General features: G+C 35.1%; 2 protein-coding genes across 2 annotated transcripts; one reads left to right on the plus strand and one right to left on the minus strand.

Annotated features, from left to right (window-relative positions):
• Positions 1-417: 417 nt before the first annotated feature.
• On the minus strand, positions 418-1,450 carry LOC133878135 (cyclin-dependent protein kinase inhibitor SMR10-like). Its single transcript, XM_062316644.1, has one exon. The coding sequence runs from the start codon at positions 1,263-1,265 to the stop codon at positions 573-575; it is 693 nt and encodes a 230-aa protein (XP_062172628.1). The 5' UTR covers positions 1,266-1,450; the 3' UTR covers positions 418-572.
• A 13,521-nt stretch (positions 1,451-14,971) lies between these two features.
• LOC133877550 (actin-97-like) lies at positions 14,972-18,722 on the plus strand. The gene is made up of 5 exons (XM_062315895.1): positions 14,972-15,159; positions 16,610-16,682; positions 16,826-17,219; positions 17,642-18,255; positions 18,396-18,722. Exons 2-5 carry the CDS (start codon positions 16,623-16,625, stop codon positions 18,459-18,461), a joined length of 1,134 nt encoding a protein of 377 aa, XP_062171879.1. The 5' UTR covers positions 14,972-15,159; positions 16,610-16,622; the 3' UTR covers positions 18,462-18,722.
• The last annotated feature ends 1,262 nt before the right edge of the window (positions 18,723-19,984 follow it).

Below are 19,984 nucleotides of genomic sequence, written 5' to 3' on the forward strand. Positions count from 1 at the left end.
TAGCCTTGAAGTTAGAGAAAAAACCCTCTCGAGTACCTTTGGATAATTTATGTCCCGAGGGAATATCCCACATGGGCTTTCTCAAAACCTGCACAATTGAGGATGTTTGCTGCTTTTGGGAAAGTCAGTGCAGCTGATCATTTCCATCTTCAAACAAAGTCAAACCAAACCATTAATCCTGAGTTCAGAGACCTCCACTTTCAAGTCAAAAAAAGTCCTCCTAAGAAACAATATAACACCTAGCTAGGATATATTCAGAAGAATCACAGAGCAGTCAAAAAGGTATCCTATGTATTAATGTACTTCTTTGGTGACTTCTAAAACTTAGTTTTCATCTTTTGCACACATACACTTTTAGAGAGACACAGATCTGAACCGAAATATATAGGAAAAGAAAAAGGAACAGATCAGATCAGCTTATATATGAAAATGAAGAAGAAATAACATTGATGACAACATATCATATCATTTCCATAGGTAGAATGCCAGTCTATATGGAAAATTCCACTAAAAACAAAAAAAAAAAAAACATAAGATAAGCTTCACATATATAACATAAAGCCGGCCGGCCATCATGATATGGTCTCATCTTCTTGTCTAATTTTCTTACTCTTACGAGTCTTACCACTAAGATCTACTAGAAGAGCTGGAGGAAATAATGCTTCAATGTTGTTTGACAGATCAAGCAGAATTCTTTGTCGAGCGGCTTTTCGTTTTGTCAATGTAATAGTTTTGGGTTTTCTTGGCGGAGGTGGGCACGGCCGGATCACTGGGATTTTGTGATCCAAAGAAGTTGGAGTCTTGAACCCATCGTCATCATCTTCCACGTCGTCTCTGAATTCTGCTACAGAAGGAATTTTGATGAGCTCCAAAGAAGGAACGACTGAAATCTTGCATTTGTTTTCTTCTTCTTCTTCTTCTTCTTCTTCTTCTTTGAGTGCTTCTGGCTTTTTGTGAAGCCCAGGATCTTGATCATCTTGAAATTCCAACGTGGGTCGTACTAGGAAATTCAATTCCATGGCATGGAGATCCTTCTCAGAGAGAAACATCTGAGAGTCGGACACACCCATGAATGAAAGTGACTTGAACTCAGAGTACATGTGAAGAGAAAGTACTAACAAGAATTGGAATAAAGGAGGAGAAAAAACGGATAAGAGATGATGATAATTAAAGAAGAAGAAATCTAAAGCAATCCCAGGTAAGAAAACCAAATAGGGTTGATATAGAAATGTAATGCCTGCAGAGACTTGGGAGGATATAATCATAAAATCACCATCTGTTTTTGAGTTTTTTAAGAGATTTCTTCAACCTTCTTTGGACTTTAGCCCTCAAGGCGTTCTTAAAAGATAGAGAAGGTGGGAGGCTAATTTAAACCCACTTCGGCGAAGGATCCAATGCAAATATTCACATCTCTCTCTCTCTCTCTGAAGTGAGGGTGGGGGCCGGTCTCTTTTGTTCTACAAGTCAGCCATTAATCTCTTTTAAGCAATTGCTTTTTCTTTTTTCTCTTTTTTTCCCCCTGATTTCTACGAACTTTGATGCATCTATGCACGTGGTTTACAACAGGAAAACCTACTGATGTTAACGTGCATGTTATTCCAGGCCCCAAATTCTCATTTCGTCGCGATATTTTTAAAGGATCTCTCTGGCCGGATCTGGTTTGTTTGGTTAAAAAAGGTATTCTTCTCGTTGTAAAAAGGAATTAAGACTTTTCGATCTGTAGCTTTTCTCGGAACCTTTTTTTGTGGATGTGCTTTTGCCGTCCCTTAAATTGGCCGCAAGCTCAAGACATTGCATGATGCCAATTGTGAGCAAAAGCCCCACAATTAGCATTTGCAATGCTTGGCGCTCTTTATATATATATATATATATGAAACTATATGATTGGTCTAAGTTGTTGAAACGGCTATCTTTTTTTTTCTTTTTCTTTTATATATATATAGGAGAGAAAAAAAAAATAGAAGTTAGGCAGGAATTAGAAAAGTGAGAAATATTAGAAACCATATTTTTATTCTACAACTATTTCGTAATTATACTAACGTGATTGTTTCAACCAATGGATATATATATATTATATTGGTTGAGACTGTTATGTCAACATTTTGTGATAAAAATGTTGTTTCTAGCATTCCTCAAGAAACTTAGAAGAGTAGGATAAAGTGAGTTAAGGAAAGTTTTCAACTGGAGGCCCTGGATACCGATGGGCTCAAAACACTCATTTCAAATTCACATGGATTGATTGGAACAACAATCATCCAATGGAATCGTGGGGCTATTGTAGGGTCTAGATACCAACGTGCCTTAAGAGGGCTCATCCACCAAAATGTCCAGATAATATCCAGAGGTAAGAAGAATCACAAGTCATTAATTAAGGAACCGACGACCCATAGCTCAGCCAACTATTAGGATCCGAGTGCATCTTCACCTAAAGGACGTCGCCAACTCCAAGTAGTCGATCCTCCCTCCGCCAGCTCAGCTAACCAAATGTCTACGCCATATTGTCCCTCCTAATAGACTAAGGGAGGGAATCTCCACGTCAGATAATAACTTCTTGGCATGAGTCCTTCGAACCCTAGGGAGAGTCCCTCTAACCCTTAACCTGACTCTACCGAAACACCATTTTACCATTCTCTTGCTAAGTACTTGGTGTCGAAGTGGCTTCACTGAACCCCATCAACGAACCCCTCTATCCCATTTCCTCTCTTGCAAAACTCCAGCCAATAAGGCAGTCTTGAGATTATTGCAGGTCCTTATACAAACACCAAGAATATCATCTAATATCATCTTATAACTAAATTACATGTTTAAGATATAAAATTTTGCTACAAAATAATTAAGGAAGAGGAAGTGTTAGGTATTTCTAAAAAAACCCTTAAGTACAAAGTATAAGAGCACTCCCATCAGTTTCCCTACCATTTTCCCTATATTTAGGAAATAAAACTACTTTTTACTTCCTTATAAAAAAAACACCCACAATAGATTCCCTAAATTTTCCCCATATCAATTAAATATTATTTCCTTATCTTATTTTATTATTTTTTCTCTCCTCCTCTCTCTCATCTTCTCCAGAAACTTCCTCTCATCTTCTCTGTCCTCTCTCTCTCTCAAAACCCATCACCTTCATCTCTCATCTTCTCCGTCCGCTCTTTCAAAACCAACTCAGAAATCTCTTCCAGAAATTCTAGGAATGCGATTTTGCTAAAATTTTAGCTCCGATCTCTAAGGTAGGGCTCGAATCATGGATTGAAGCAATGGATGTGGATTCGTCGTCGATGGTGTCGGAGACCGATCACGATTCGGGGGTGCAAAACCACAATACGGCGTCGTCTCCGGTGGATCTCTGTTGGGTCGTCACCGGCGAAACAAGGGCGGAATTTCCAGTGAGTTGACGGAAGAGACACGAAACAGGGGCCGAATTCCGGTGGGTTGACGGAGAGCCGATTTTCCGATTTTCTCCAATGAATAATCTAATTGCTTTGTTTGGGAGACATGGATTTGGGTTTTTTTTTTTTTTTTTTTTTGATTGTTCTCATAGTTGGATTTTGTGGATTTTGTGTGGTGATTAAGGTGATTATTTGTTTATTTGGTGAGAAAGTGAAGGAAAATCAGCAAGAAGTTGTTTCTCGGTCATCTTCGGACGCGGGAAGGGGGAATGAGAGAGGACAAAGAGGATAGAGCCGGTTTTTTTTTATTAAAATAATGGGTTGGGAAGCAACAATGCTTCCCAATGGGTTGGGAAGCACTTTTTACCAAAAAACCCAAAATTAGGGTAGCTGCTGGAGGTGCGATTTTGGTGTTTTTTGTGATATTTTCCTTAAACATAGGGAAGGAAATCACTTTAAGGAATCTGGTGGGAGTGCTCTAAGGTGTTCACTTTAGTGTGTAATAATGCAAAATAAGTAGACTGCTGCCCCTCTCCATAACATGTGTACCCAACGCCATGCCACTCTTTTTAGCTTAACGTAGCATTTTCTCGGCTCTCTCATGCATCTTCTTCTTTCTTCGCCTTCTCCAATTGTTGGAGACAAAAATTAGTTCATAATAGCTAAATATAACTATTATAAGTCGTCCTTAAAGCAACTCTGGTGGAGTTGCCATTAAAGTCAAAATAACGAAAAATACCGGAGATAGACATTTAGCAACTACTTCAGGGAAATCAGGTATCAGTTATCTCAGTAAATTGGGATAGGACTCTAATTAGCCCAAGTATAGTTTGATCAGTAGTCCTATCCCTGGTAGAATTGGAATAGGACTTATGGTCCTATCAGATAAGAAGAATGATTAGATCAGAAGTCTAAGAAGATATCATATTAGAAGTCTAATAAAATATCAGAGTCCAATTAGAACTCTGACATCAATTCTAGATCTCGATTAGAACTCTGACAGCAGTTCTAGATCGATAAGGAACAGGAATTCTAATCCAGCTTTGACTCTACCTCTTTGCCTATAAATAGGCCCATACCCCAGGTATAAACTAAGACTCAATTTTATGCATAGAGCATTATTTTCTCACAGAAGCTAACTTAGGCATCGGAGCGAGACCCCCGGAAGGGTCCCTAGGTTTTGTTGTTTTGTAGAGTTATTAAGAAGCGTGAAGAACATCAGAAGAACGTGCAGATTCACACCATACCGAAAATTGTACTAACAGCAGTAATTAAGGTGCATGTTTGCTTTAAGAATAAAGAAATCACCGGCAACTTTTTACTGTTAGTTTAGATTATTTATTTATTTATTTTTATTTTTATTTTTATTGGTAAAGAGAAGTGTCATCAAATTTGGGTTGAGAGATAATTAGTAGATGAAGATGATGAGAGGTCAGGTGTGTTGAGAGGCCTAAAATGAGAACCCCACCACTCAGGTAGAGGGTAGACCACATCATATACAATAAGTCTAAATGTTGCCGGTTGGTGCCACCATTTTTGCATTTGAAGGCTGCCTTGGCTGCATTCCACGGGACATTTTCACATGGGGTCCCACTCAATGTCAGTTTCACGTTATGGATCATGGACGACAAGGTCGCCGCTTTGGATTCCCCGCGTTCAACTACTTAATTGGTATGTTCTAGCTAGTACATTTTTCTACGCCATTAATTTAACATATGCTAAAGATTGTTCGTGCAACAAATTCAACCTTCCCTTTTAAACATATTATATTATTATAGCTCGACTATTTCATTAATTACATCTTATATATACCAACATATACGTATACATCTTGTATATATTATAGAATGTGAAAGAAGATTGACCCAATTGTCACCATTTTATTTTTTTTTTATCATGCACATATATTGAATGCTAATGTTTGTATAAACTTTACTTACTGGCCCGACCTAATGTTTCGGCATTTTTGCATTTTAAAAGTTATAATGTTGGGTATCCATGTTTCAAAATTTTGTAATGTCGTTCCGATTGTTAGGGTTTAGAGTTAAATCAGACGGTATAAAAGTGAAATGTCACTTATACCCATGTAAAACTAATAAAAATACAAAACTACCCTTAATTAAAAAATTAAAAATAAAAATAAAAATTATGGTTAAATACCTCACAGGTACCTGTGGTTAGGCCCTAAATCAAATTGTCACTTCGATTTCAAAAATTGTCACAGGCGGTACTTGTCGTTAATGAAAAAACTCAGTTGGTACTTTTGTCACTTCTCTTCCCATTTTTCTAACGGCCCTCCATGTCACCCACCTTAGAATGCTGACACATGTCGATCCTTCCATGTGGTCCATGTATCACAGGTGACATTCTTAAGGTTTCAGTGCCACGTTGAATGAAAAAAAAAAAAAAAAAAAAAAAACCCCTCAATTTAAAAAAAAAAAAAATCAAGGAAATAATGGTCACCCCAATTTTGGTCAAGGGGTGGTCGAAACACCCCCAAGGCCGAAATAGGGGTGGCCAAAACCAGCCCCAAAAAGCCAAAGGAAAAGGAAAAGAGAGAGAGAGAGAGAGAGAGAGAGAGAAATAAGGGTTTGACCTTGGGGGTAATAGTAATATAAATATGTGGTCTGTTGAATAGTGGTTAATCATCATCTTCTATATATGTTTATAATAATTTTGAGTGTATAAATTAATATATTAATAACTTAATATGAAATATAATAGAATATAGGAAAAACTACGCTTACCCCTCTCACTGGGCAGAGTTTTCCTCCAAACTTCCTCCAACTCAGTCTATAAAAAAGTCATGTGTCCCTCGAGCATATGAAAAAACACGTTTTTTAGTAATAAAGACAAATTTCAATTAATTTTATTAAAAAAGCATGTGCATCTCACGTGTTATTAAAAAAAATGAACAAGTCATTTTTATAAATTATGTTGAAGGAAGTTCCTTCAATCCAATTTGGACGAAAGCTTTGTCCACTCTCAAAATTACACCCCCTTTGCACTCACTTCCTCTAACTTTAAAAAGTGACAATTGAATCTCTCAAATTCCTTAATAGTTTCAGTTTGTCCCCTCCATTAGTATTTTCTGTTAACTTGGATGAAAAATGCATCACATGACCCACATGTGACTTGAATTGTGCATCATACCATAGCTCTATCAGACATGTAAAAATATAATTATGCCCTTAATTTTAATTTTATTTTTTTTTAAAAAAAGCCTCCTCTTGTATATTTTTGTCTGCGAAGATCCACATCCATAACGTGGGTCTCTAGCCATTGATACCCACGGCCAGACAATGGGTCTCCCCCCTCCCCCTCCCCCCCCCCCTCCTTTTTTTTTAATGTACAAGTGTATAATGTGTTAGGTTTTATGTTAGCTAATTCAACGTCAAAATTAAAGTGATTGTAAGTCTAGGTTCTATATGTTATGTTGAGACTTGATTTGATGTTTAAATTTGAAGAACATAAGCTGTCGTTTGCTAGCCGGTTGATAGTCGTTCAAACGTGATCTTCAAGTAGTTAAAAGATTTGAGATTCGAGAGTCTCAACCACAGTCTCAATCGAAGAAGGTTCGAACGAAAGTCTTCATACTTCAGAAATTCAAGTTTTCGAGAAGGTCAATCGCAAGGGCAGTCCCATCATGTTCGAACAAGATATAAGTAAAGTAGTTTACAAGCCTACCCGAAAGCCTTGGTCACAAGATCGTTCGAACTCTGTTTGAATGGAGTGTTTCACAGAGCCATGGAGAAGCTCGGTTGCAAGCTTGTTCGAAGAAAGGTTCGAAACCGATCATCATTAAGTTAGATTAGAGAAGCTCGCTTGAAAGCTGGTCGAAGAAGCTTATTTGGGTAGACCCGAGATGTTCGGCCACAACTACAGTCATACGACATTCAAACATCGTTGTCAAGAAAACTATGAAATCCTAGCATGCATTCAAACGCCACTACCTCTCAATGTATTTTCAAAAAACGACTTTCACCTAAAATGTAATTTTTCTCAAGGCCTATATAAGTATCCTTATCCTTATTCTTTTAACTCCTTATCTCTCTCATAGTTTCTTTAAACCACATAAATTCTCTTAAACCTTCAAGCTACAAGAGTTCCAAGTTGCAAGAGGAGACTCAATAAAAGAATTGCTAGAAGTTCTAGAGCTACTGCGGTAGGATATGAATAGGTCATTTGTTGGGGTGCACATTAGGTTTAGTTACAAATATTTTGTAAGTTAAACCGTGAGTGATTTCATTATTCTATGGTGTTTCTTGGGTTTTGCTATCCCAAAGTGGTTTTACCCTTGAATAGTTTTTCAAAGGGTTTCCACTTCGTTACAAAAATTGTTGTGTTTGATTTTTTTCATTGCTTTGATTAATTTTGGTAATTTTGTGTGGTTGTAAAATTTTAATTAATTTTATTGGGTTTGTTGGAAAACACCTATTCATCCATCCCCGTTTATGTGTTGTTTGGGGTCATTGGGCAAATTTTATAATGAATAATTTAAGTGTGGGTCACATGATGCATTTTTCGTCCAAGTTAATGGAAAATACCGACGGAGAGGGGAAATTGAAAATGCATGTAATTTAAAAGGGATTGATTGTCACTTTTTAAAATTTAAAAGTAATTGCACATGAAATATAAGTTCAAGGGAGTAAGTATAGTTTTCTAGTAAAATATATAATTGCAAATAATTTAGTTTTTTAATTTTAAGAGTTTTAGAAGTAATAGCGCATGTTGTTAAATAGCTTTGATACTATGTAAAATATATTGGAGGAATATATGGAAGAGAAAAAGAGTATAAGAGAATAATGGATTACATTATATTAAGTCTTGATTTTTTATATTGTATTACAAGAGACCTCTATATATAGAGAGGCTATGAGTAGTAGAGAAGAAACTCTAGACCCCTAGAGTACATTAGGAAGGAAATAATACTAGAAAGTAATAAACCCAATAAAGAACATAACGATATTATTCTAACATTTCCTCTCAAACTCAAGGAGTAACCTTATGTTTGGGAAAAAAAAAAGACAAAAGTCGCAAAAAAATCACCGGAGAAGATCAGAAAGTCGCCGGGAAAGGCCATTAAATCGACAGAAAATTCGTCGGAGAAGGCCAGAAAGTCACTGAAAAAGGCCAATGGCGGCGGATCTTCCATAGATTTGTAGATCTATACTTCGCAAGCATTGAACTGGGATAAAATTTTCCCATATGAGGTTGCGATGGTGTGGAAGAGATTTTGAGTGGCGGAGCCCTTGGAGGCGTGTGGACGACTGAAAAACGAAGGTTGCCGGAGGGAGGGCCAGGAAACTTCAAAAACATTTATTGGAGGCCACAAGACAATGGCTTTGATACCATGTTAAATAGCTTTGATACTATGTGAAATATATTGAAGGAATATATGGAAGAGAAAAAGAGCGAAAGAGAATAATAGATTACATTGTATTGAGTCTTGAATTTTTATATTGTATTGCAAGAGATCTTTATATATAGAGAGACTATGAATAGTAGACAAGAAACTCTAGACTAAACCCTAGAATACATTAAGAAGGAAAAAATACTAGAAAGTAATAAACCCAATAAAAAACATAACAATATTATTCTAATATTTAAAAGGGACTGATTGTCACTTTTTAAAATTTAAAAAGAGTTGCACATAAAATATAAGTTCGAGGGTGTAAGTATAGTTTTCCAGCAAAATATACCATTGCAAATAATTTAGTTTTTTAATTTTAAGAGTTTTAGAAGTAATATTATTATAGCATAAGAAATGGTCATCTTATAAATTATGAGAAGCTAACACACTCCGAGGAAGGAAGAAATGAAAGAAAAGAACCGATGAATCTAAATTTTTTTGAAAAGCAACTTTACCGAATACTCAAAAAGTAATTGTGAACCAATAATAATAATAATATATAAAAATAAAATAAAAAAGTCATAGTGGACACGGATTCAAAAAGCTAACGTCTCTCCTCCTGCGTTAGCTAGTCAAAAATTAAAAAAGAAAAGAACAAAATAAAAAGAAAGAAAAATAAAAAAGCAACATTTTTCATCGTTGGGCCACTCTTTATCGAGTAATGTTAATCTTCATATTTATTTATTATATTTATTTGATATTTAAATAAATTTTTTTTAAGAGTAATGATATTTAGTACATTGTTATATGACTGTCTTATGATTTAGATTATGTGACAGTAAAAATTAACTTTTTACTTTTTTTTTTATCAGTTATGATTTAAAAATTAATTTTTACTGTTACATTATCAAATTATTTGATAATCGAATAATAATTTACAAAATACCATTATTATTTTTATTATTATTTTAAGTTATTAATATAAAAAATCATTTAAAATGCGTGACCCTAACCGGTGTGAATAGTAACTTCTGATTATGTTGCATCTCTTGAGATGACAAAATGACGAGATGGATGTCTTTCTTGACTTGTAAAGTAGGGGACCCAATTAGATTGCTTGGATTTCACCGCATCTCGTGAGAGATAAGGATGCCAATTAATTTGAGGACCACACTGTTACAACACTTGATGTTTCTGATGTTGTGGGTTTTCCATTTCTTCCCCCAACTCTTGATTTATTTTTACTCTACCACAGAGTTTCCATCAATACCCTAATCTGGCCAATTTAGTGGCTGAAATGGCTTTGTTTGCTAAAATTTTCACCTTCTTCCTTATGTTTTATCTTTTAAAAAACAAATATTAACAAATAATCTAAAACACTCGCAAAAGACTTAAAATTACTTTTATTTTTATGTGACAATCAAATAAAATTTTGAAACAAAAAATAAAAAGTACTATCTAAAAAGCATTAAGAAACGGAGTCATGTCTTTGGGTGCATTTGGAATCGAATTGTGATTTCGTAGACAAAAAGTATAATTTTAAACTAAATCGCAGAAAATGAATCGTTTGAAAATTGCGTTTTTAAAAAATTGAAATTTAAAAATGCAGAAACATGCATTTTCAAATCACAAGAAATGTGACGTTTTTTTAAAAAAGTAGAATTTTAAATGCTAACCTGTGATTTTAAAAGTCAAATTGCGATTTTGCCAAACACTTAACTGCGTTTTTAAAAATCACTTTTTCAAATAGCTATTTTTAAATCGCACTTTTTGAAGCCACAAACCCAAATGGACCCATTCGTGTAAGAAAACTTAAGGAAACAAGGTAACAAATAAAATTAAAAATGTATATATATACAAAAGTGAAGGGTGGGCATAAATGAAAAAACTTCGAAGTAGGGGGGCCATAAAATACAAAATTTATTTCCCTTTAATCACCCCATTAAAAAACTAGGCATATCATATGGTCACTTGTTATGAATTAGTTTATTAATGTATTTGTGGCTAAAAGGATGAACATGTTATGATAATGTGGGGTATCATCCTTCAAAACAAAAGTGACACACACTCTCATGCCACATAATTGCTTCTCATGTTCATGCTTAATGATTTTGCTTCCCATCTCCGATCATCATGTCCCATCTCTAACAATCATCTTCCCTCTATTTCATCTCTCCTTCTTCCCCTCTCCATTTTTTTTCCCGCCATCTTTATTTTTGCATTTTAATTAAAGCTGACAATCCCATTTATATATATATATATATATATATATATATATATATATATATATATATATATAAAATTATTTTTGCAACTAAACTTTAAGCAAGTAAACAAATCGGTAGGCCTTCAAGGTACTATATATGGAGAAGGTGGTACAATGAAAATTAGCTGTCCTTGGGAAGGATGACCATTTCCACCAACATGTTCTTTATCTTTATGTCTCTCACCCCCAACTTTATCATTGACGGTTGATTGATTACGAGGAACTAAGTACTGGGTTTATTGAGAAATTATTATCAATATCCCTGCGGGGGGACTAGGAAGGACTAGGGAGGATGCATTAACCTAATCAAATGAAATGAAATTTGTTGAAGCAGATTTTTCGAAGGCCGGATTGGAGACGGGTCACCTTCAAAACGAGATGAAGAGTCATCGAAAATTATTAGTCCCGACTCTGAGAGACTGACCGAGCCTCTAATATCTAAGTCAATAAGGTCCTATGCTTTGAATAGGGTTTATGGATGTTTTTTTTTAGTTGTTTTATATTAATATTTTATGTTGTGAATTAATTTTGATATTTATAGAGAATATGATTGAATAAAATATGATAAATATTTGCTGATTTTTCATACGAGCCATCGGTTGAAAAATACAAAAAAAAAAAAAAATTTACATCAAAATAAACGAGGCCTAAATTTAAAAATATAAGAGCAGCACTATGGCCTACCAAGGACAACATTAAATTATCCACTCTCTCTATGTACATGCACATGCTATATGCTATATGTTCATGGATACAAATACATGCATAGTGACAGTCAGACAGAGACGGAGGTAGGGGGACCAGCATAGGCTATGGCTTCTCATTTCTTTTGAAAAGTTTTATATAAATATGCTTTAATATTCATTTTTTGGACCCAAAAAATAAATAAAATAGTTTATCCCATGATCCCTTGAAAAGATGTCCCAAAAATTAAGCTTGGAAGTACACGTACACCAGTAACACCACCCAAAAATTTAAGTTGTGCCGGTGGTTGGTAAGCACCAGAATATCAAGTGTCTATCTACTTGTTTTTTGAGTTTTTATTGTACTTTTTCTTATTATTTTCGTTTCTAAGTATTTTTAGTATAAATATTGTTAAATCTAGGTTTCACAACAAAATTAAAGATGAAATTTTCACGGGTTCTTTGATGTTGTACATCGAAAGAGATTTTTTAGATCTAAAAGATTGCCGGGTTTCATTCTGACAGGTAATTGAGTTGAAAATTGAAATATACTAAAAGATAATTATTTTGTGTCTTTACTTTTATTTATATATATATTTTAACACTGAATGGATACTTTTTTTTTTATATATATATTACTTTAATCTTTAATCTTGATATAGTTCTCTTCCTTAGCCTTTTATTCCAAGACCAAGAGTTGGTTTGGACTGTTACGCTAATATTGTGAAATAAAAATTAATGTGTTTTATGGAAGAGAGAGAGACAACGAAGAGGAGCGCATGCAGAGGAAGATAGTGTGTTAGAATATAAGACTTCTAAGGGTGAGATTGATCGAGATACAATGCAATTGTCTGTCCATATTGCTTGCAATTTGGGCCATAGTGCTGCTCTTATATTTTTAAATTTAGGCCTCGTTTATTTTGATGTAATTTTTTTTTTTTGTATTTTTCAACCGATGGCTCGAATGAAAAATCAGCAAATATTTATCATATTTCATTCAATCATATTCTCTATAAATATCAAAATTAATTCACAACATAAAATATTAATATAAAACAACTAAAAAACATATTTCAAGACCAAGAGTTGGTTTGGACTGTCACGCTAATATTGTGAAATAAAAAATAATGTGTTTTATGGAAGAGAGAGAGAGACAACGAAGAGGAGCGCATGCAGAGGAAGATAGTGTGTTAGAATATAAGACTTCCAAGGGTGAGATTGATCGAGATATAATGCAATTGTCTGTCCCTATCGCTTGCAATTTGGGCAAGCAATTGTGAAAGGGCCACTTGTCCGGACAGGTGTTCGGTCAGATAAGGGGCACTCTCACAATTGCTTGCTTGGGCGTGTGGGAGAACAACAAAAAATGGGGTTTACAAAAATGAGAAGCGTAAACTATTTTACGCCTTTTAAATATTATTTTTCTTAAGTAACTGAAAACATTTTTCAGGTTGACCAATATTTTATAATATGCTAAACACTCAAAAATAAGAAAAAATAAAAACTCAAAAAATATTTTACACTAAAACAAAAAGGGCTTAAGGTATTCTTAAGAGATTAATGTTCATGACCGCGATGAGTTGTGTTAAGAGTGAAGAACCAAAAAGAAACACTAAATTATTGGGTTAATTAGGAGCATTGTGGATATGAAAGCTGTGCAATTTCCTCGTAATCTTCTCTCTTAATGACGTCCCTGGAATACACAGTTTCTTATCATGGAAGAGATAGAATGCAAAACTCATCTCGATCTCGTTCGTGGAAGATAAACTTTCAGAACAATGGAAAGTTTCAAAGCCTGATTCATAACGCTCATTAGCATCGTGTGTGGCTTACGATGTTAATCATTTAACAAAAGTGTGAGTCACTTAAAACACGTTAAGCATGTCAATCAATGTGATCGATATGGGTGTGAAGTGTAGTATTATTCTTTCCATCTTTCCGAATTAAGTTTTTCACGCGACCTTGCAAGATCTCGTGTTTCTTTGGGATCATACAATAGTGTGTTAGATTAAGCAAAGTTGGACCAGGCACCAAACCAAATCACTTTGATGCTGAATATCTCGTATAGGAGGCAATCCATCCAAAAAAATTAGCAAGAATGATATCTCGAATTTATGGTGATAGTGATTGTAGACTCTTAGGAATTAATGGATGGAATATCGATCAGTTGACTCTTCTCCTTTAACGATGAAAAATATGACTTCACTTCTCTACTCCTATGGATGATGGCATCTACATCATGCTCTCATGACTTACCCAATCATATGTGACAAACATCCATGTTGTAGGTTCTGACCATTATCAATTATTCGATGGTAGAGGATTGTGTTTAGATTCAACAAGTAATTCAAACAAAATGTTTTTTTTTTTTTTAAGAAAAAAAAAAGGTAATATGAAATATTTAACTAAAATCTAATTAATTGAAGACAAAATTTAAATTTTAGACCTATAGCTTTTATAACATATATATAATAAATTATCACTTCTCTTAAAAACTTGGGTAGATAAAACATAGTGCATTTAATTACTTAATAATCTTCTAACTTCACGGAGCGTCCTGCTTTAGAACAACTTGAACTGAACTTGGTTGCATGCATCATATTCCTCAAAACCCCAATCTTAACCTCAACCATATATCAATTCTTGTACATCTTAAATTGTTTAATGTAGTTTATGATTTTTTTTTGGTGCAATAAATTTACCATAGGCCCATTCAAACACACCGGCTACATGAAAAATAATCACAAACTGACGTATTTCACTTACTTGGTTTCAAACTTGAAGAAAAATACGTAGTATGCTTTTTTAATTTTCGGATTAAAAAAAAATTACATCATAAAGTTGTTCTCCTTAATTGGTCAAGGATTTGTAGAGTCCAACTATAAACTATTCCTGAGATAAATAAAGCTCTTTTAAACTTTTTAGGGTAAATCTATAATAAAATTATTCAAAATATAATAATTATTTTTTATTAAACGGTTTAAATTTGATCACCTCAAACATAACACTTTTTACAATTTTGTTTTAAAACGTGTTAAATGACTACAAAATCGCAGAATTAAACGCACCCACCATCTAAAAGATCTCAAATCTCTTCAATCACCGAACAAAACAACACAAATTGAACAATCGAGGTCCAAATTTAGGCCCGTCTGTTTAAAGAAGCACATGACCCATTGAAAATTGGGCCTCCATTATGGCCTGTCTTGCACAAGGTTAATTTCGTACTTTCGTAGACCTTTTGACAAAAGGCATTTCAAACAGCCTGGATCCACGGGATCCCAGATCGCCATGACACGCGTCGTCCAAACCCTCAATCTCGATTACAGAATGGGACGGCCAGAATGGAATACAAATAGCTCGTGAGAGTTCATTTACAGGGAATTTCATTTGGATTAGAGTTTCATTTGGTCGTTCTCATTATTTTTTTTGAACCCAAGGGCGGGCAGCTGAGATCGCAGGTCTTTTCTTCAGGTGAATTCTCTTCCGCATTTGATCCGATTTTCTCTCTTGCATTCCGTTTGGTTGCCGAGAAAACGTTGGAAAAGAAAATATAATGCTGGTTCTGAACTTCTTCATATCCTTTTTCCTCGGTTCCTCGGCTACCAAACGGAGCATCACTTTTTTGCTTTGTCAGTGAATCATATCAAAGTGTGATCTGCATAAATCACAGTTTGGAATCTTCATTTCGAATTCTGAATCTGGATTGTATGATCGTTGTTACTTTGATGTGTAATTTTGTGATGATTCGATCGTGATTGTCATTACGAGATTGATTGATCCAGGGGCATTATTCGCATCTTTCATTGTGGATTGGTTACATTTTTATCCTGTGATGAATTTTGGGAAAATTTGTTTGTTCGTAGCTTTATTTTTTTTTAATATGATATTTCTTACTGGATTTGGTAGAATTTATATTTTTATTTCTTTTGGTTGCATAACGTGATTACCAATGCATTTGATTCTGCTGCTTTTGTTAGGTATAGATCTTAATTTGTTGTATTATTAGTGTATTTATGGTGGAAAGCTTATTGGAATGTTTAAAGTAGTAGGGATGTGTATGGGAACAGTCATTTCCGATTAGCAGTCGTAAAAGCGAGCTTATAATCATTTTATTTTTAACATTCTTCTTAAGGAAAAGATGGAATATCCCTCTCATTTTTTAATTAAATTTTGAACAGTTGAATCCATGCATCTTTTGAAAAAAAAATTGCTTCGGTATTATTTCCAATATTTTTGCCTTTATTGTATTAAAATAATTAAATTCTGATAGATATATTCTTTCCGGTATCTGACTGAATTGGAAGATGTAATAGTATAATAACAGTAATAGTATAGTATATTGTATTCAGAATTCTCTAGGTGATAGGTCCAGGCAAATGTAGCATTTCATGTTCATTTCATTTGTAATGTTCCAAATGCCAATATTCTCTATCTTCCTCAGTTCGTAAAATGACAATCTATATATTAAAAACATTTTTGGTTGCAACTGTATGCTACAAATGTGTAGGGATGACTTATGTAGGGTTCTATTACATGAACATTTCATATGAATGATGAATTTCTATGTTTTTAATAATCGAATATCTATTTGCTGCTGCCTGTTGTGGCCAAGATCTCCTCCTTCATAAGGGTGTCATCATGTGCGTCCTGCCGTCCTGCCTTGGGGAAGGGGATGCTTTTAGGTTGGGAAGGGCTACCCCTACTTTTGTAGCCTTCTATTGCTGCTTGATCCATCATCAAGTTGAAATCATTAGCATCAATGTATTAGGACGTGATGTTAAATGTGGGTTTAGTTACTTTGCATATGAAGTTATGGCTGATTAAATCTTCAAATTTGTGTTATCTCTACCTTTTTTTCCTTCACTGCTTGTTTATTTCTTGTATCCTATTATTCTAAATTCCAGTTGTTAACTTTCGTCAGCTGGTGAAAGAAGATGGCAGAAGCAGATGATATTCAGCCACTTGTCTGCGATAATGGAACAGGAATGGTTAAGGTACCATGTCATGAAACTTTCGTCTCCATAATTTGCTTGTTAAATTAATGTGCTAAGTCTTTCGTGACTTCTTTCTTTTGTAAGTGCCCATTATATTATTGGAATGCTTACAAATGTGCTTCTATTTTATTATCAACTTTTAGGCTGGATTTGCTGGAGATGATGCTCCAAGGGCTGTGTTTCCTAGCATTGTTGGCCGCCCACGTCACACTGGTGTGATGGTTGGCATGGGCCAGAAAGATGCATATGTTGGGGATGAGGCTCAGTCTAAGCGTGGTATATTAACTCTGAAATACCCAATTGAGCATGGTATTGTGAGCAACTGGGATGACATGGAGAAGATTTGGCACCACACCTTCTACAATGAACTCCGTGTTGCCCCAGAAGAGCACCCAGTTTTGCTCACTGAAGCACCTCTCAACCCAAAGGCTAACCGTGAGAAAATGACTCAAATTATGTTTGAGACCTTCAACACTCCTGCTATGTATGTTGCCATCCAGGCTGTTCTCTCCCTCTATGCCAGTGGTCGTACAACTGGTAAGAAATTGGAGTGATTTACCATCTTGCTGATTTAAGTTAGTTTCAATCAGGGGGCACTCTATAGAATGACCTGAATTAATTGATGAAGTTAAGTAATGCATATAGTGTCGACATTTAGAAGAGTTTAGATTGTTGGCCGGAGGCCAATGTCAAATTGACCCAGAATCTGGTGCACCTTCATATTGGAAGAAAGAAGTAAAACTGTGTTTACTATTTTGTATATGAAGAACTGTTGGTTTTAGCTGTATTTATGATATTAGACACATAAATTATGATTCAAAATTTAATTATGTTATTTTAATCCAAAAATAAATAAAAACTGATTTGAGTGTAGAGTTCTAATCTAGTGTGTGGAATGAGCCTCTAGGATTCTTTTTTTTCCTCATGAACATACAATAGATGTTGTTAAAATTGTGCAGGTATTGTTCTGGACTCTGGAGATGGTGTCAGCCATACAGTCCCCATTTATGAGGGGTATGCCCTACCGCATGCCATCCTCCGTCTTGACTTAGCAGGTCGTGACCTCACGGATGGCCTAATGAAAATCCTTACTGAGCGTGGTTATTCCTTCACCACCACAGCCGAGCGTGAAATTGTGAGGGACATGAAGGAGAAGCTGGCATACATAGCCCTAGACTATGAGCAAGAGCTTGAAACTTCAAAGACTAGTTCTGGCGTTGAGAAGAGCTATGAGTTGCCTGATGGGCAAGTGATCACCATTGGTGCTGAGCGTTTCCGATGCCCAGAAGTCCTTTTCCAGCCATCCATGATAGGAATGGAGGCTGCAGGAATTCATGAAACCACATACAACTCTATCATGAAGTGTGATGTTGATATTAGGAAGGATTTGTATGGAAACATTGTGCTTAGTGGTGGATCTACCATGTTCCCAGGCATTGCTGATAGAATGAGCAAGGAAATCACTGCTTTGGCTCCCAACAGCATGAAAATCAAGGTGGTTGCTCCACCTGAGAGAAAGTACAGTGTGTGGATTGGTGGCTCCATCTTGGCGTCTCTCAGTACTTTCCAGCAGGTATGCTATTTTATTTTCTGATGTCAATATATTTTTATCATTCTGGTTAGGCATTTAACAGCATTAATATAATTTGTTAATAATATTTTGATTTCTCTGGGTTTACTTATGGGAGGATATCGTTTATATTTGGAATGCAGATGTGGATCGCTAAGGCAGAGTACGATGAATCTGGTCCGTCTATTGTACACAGGAAATGCTTCTAATCTGCAGAATGGGAGAGCAGTGGAATTGTAACGTCCTGATTCGGGAAAAGCAATTGCAGCTCAATAGTTTGCCGTTTCTCTTATCTTCTTTTTTTCTTTTTTTTTTCAAAAAGAACTAGTAGTGAGCAGTTGAGGTGGTGGTAGAGAGTTTCGATTCTTTCATTATTGTTTTAATCAGCTGTTGAACAGTTGTACTTTGAAGTTCTGTGTTCGGGAATTAATTTTTATTCCTGGTTTCTTTGAAAATGTGAATTACATTAATTATCGGGATCCCCCTACTATTAGCTAACCCAACGTTTAACTATAAAATCTCTTTGCTCCTAACCTAAATCTTGTTTCATGTTTTGTATAATTCTTTGTTGTTTTCAAAATTGCGAATATTGGGGGAAAAAAAACACTTTTAAAATTATGTTTAGATAGTTTAGAAAATATAAATAAAATTGAAAAATATGTTTTGAAATGTGAATTAAATTGGAAAAAAAATTCTAAAATCCAAAAACTGAAAAACAAAAAAAAAAAAAACAAAAACAAAACAAAAAATTGTGGTGGTTTCTACTCTTGGGCCCCATAAACTAACGAGGATGGCTGAGCCACCTTGGTTTCCTTTTTCTTTTTTTCTAATTTTTCGATTTTTTTTTTTTTTTGGGGAGTTGGAATGAAAAAAGTTGAGTTAGGTGTAAAGAGTTGCCAAACATATATTCAAAAAATAGCTAAAGAGAAAACAACACTCAAACGAGGTAGCATTTCTCTTAAATTATAAATCAAAACTAAACGAAAGTATTAAATGGAGGAGCGCACCCATAGTTGATGTAATGAATTTGATTTAGGCATAACGTCCGGCAGTTACTAGCTATTAAAGTCAGGCACAAAGATGAGTGATTCTTGCTCAACACACTTTACATCTCACTTACATGAGTTTCACTCCATGTGAATGTATTTATATAATTGTTGTGTAAAGTGTGTTGTGTAATTATCTTTATTCTTTTCTATTTATTTGAGGACAATGAGGAATGCAGATTTCCCATTATGTCACTATTGTTTGTTATAGTAGGCGAGAAGGAGAGTCAATGAGGCAACATTCTACACGCTTGGGTGGGCGACTGCCTGACTGGGTCAATAGATGCCCTCCTCTCAATGCCACTGTCGGTCTTCCTAGCCATTTAAGAAGCGCATGACTCTGACCAAGAAAATGGTGTCGTTTTTTCAAGGAAATTCCAGATTGTGATAGATGTCATCCGACAAGTTGATTGGGCACACGCATAATCTCACCCAATGGACTGCCAATGGGTGAGTCATGAGTGAGATCTACGCTGATCTTGTTCATACACTGATTTCACTTTCACTCGAGGCATGGACAGATGCTCCAACGTGATTAATTAGTTGTGGACCAGAGCGGCCGGAGTCCTGCTGCGACGTATCTGAAAATGGGGCTTCGTTTTCTCGAGAAAATGAAGGGAGTTTGACGGAATCAGTTCCGGAAAATTCATTGTATCGTTATGTTATCTATCGTTATCCATTCGTTA

Source organism: Alnus glutinosa, chromosome 9 (genome assembly GCF_958979055.1).
Source record: "Alnus glutinosa chromosome 9, dhAlnGlut1.1, whole genome shotgun sequence".
Lineage (NCBI taxonomy): Eukaryota > Viridiplantae > Streptophyta > Magnoliopsida > Fagales > Betulaceae > Alnus > Alnus glutinosa.

What these genes read in the sequence shown, in the direction of transcription:
- LOC133878135 (XM_062316644.1), bottom strand. Translation starts at nt 1,265, where the DNA reads ATGATTATATCCTCCCAAGTCTCTGCAGGCATTACATTTCTATATCAA.
- LOC133877550 (XM_062315895.1), top strand. Translation starts at nt 16,623, where the DNA reads ATGGCAGAAGCAGATGATATTCAGCCACTTGTCTGCGATAATGGAACA. An exon ending in TGCCAGTGGTCGTACAACTG is followed by an intron (nt 17,220 to 17,641) that starts GTAAGAAATTGG and finishes AAAATTGTGCAG; the next exon opens with GTATTGTTCTGGACTCTGGA. An exon ending in CTCTCAGTACTTTCCAGCAG is followed by an intron (nt 18,256 to 18,395) that starts GTATGCTATTTT and finishes TTTGGAATGCAG; the next exon opens with ATGTGGATCGCTAAGGCAGA.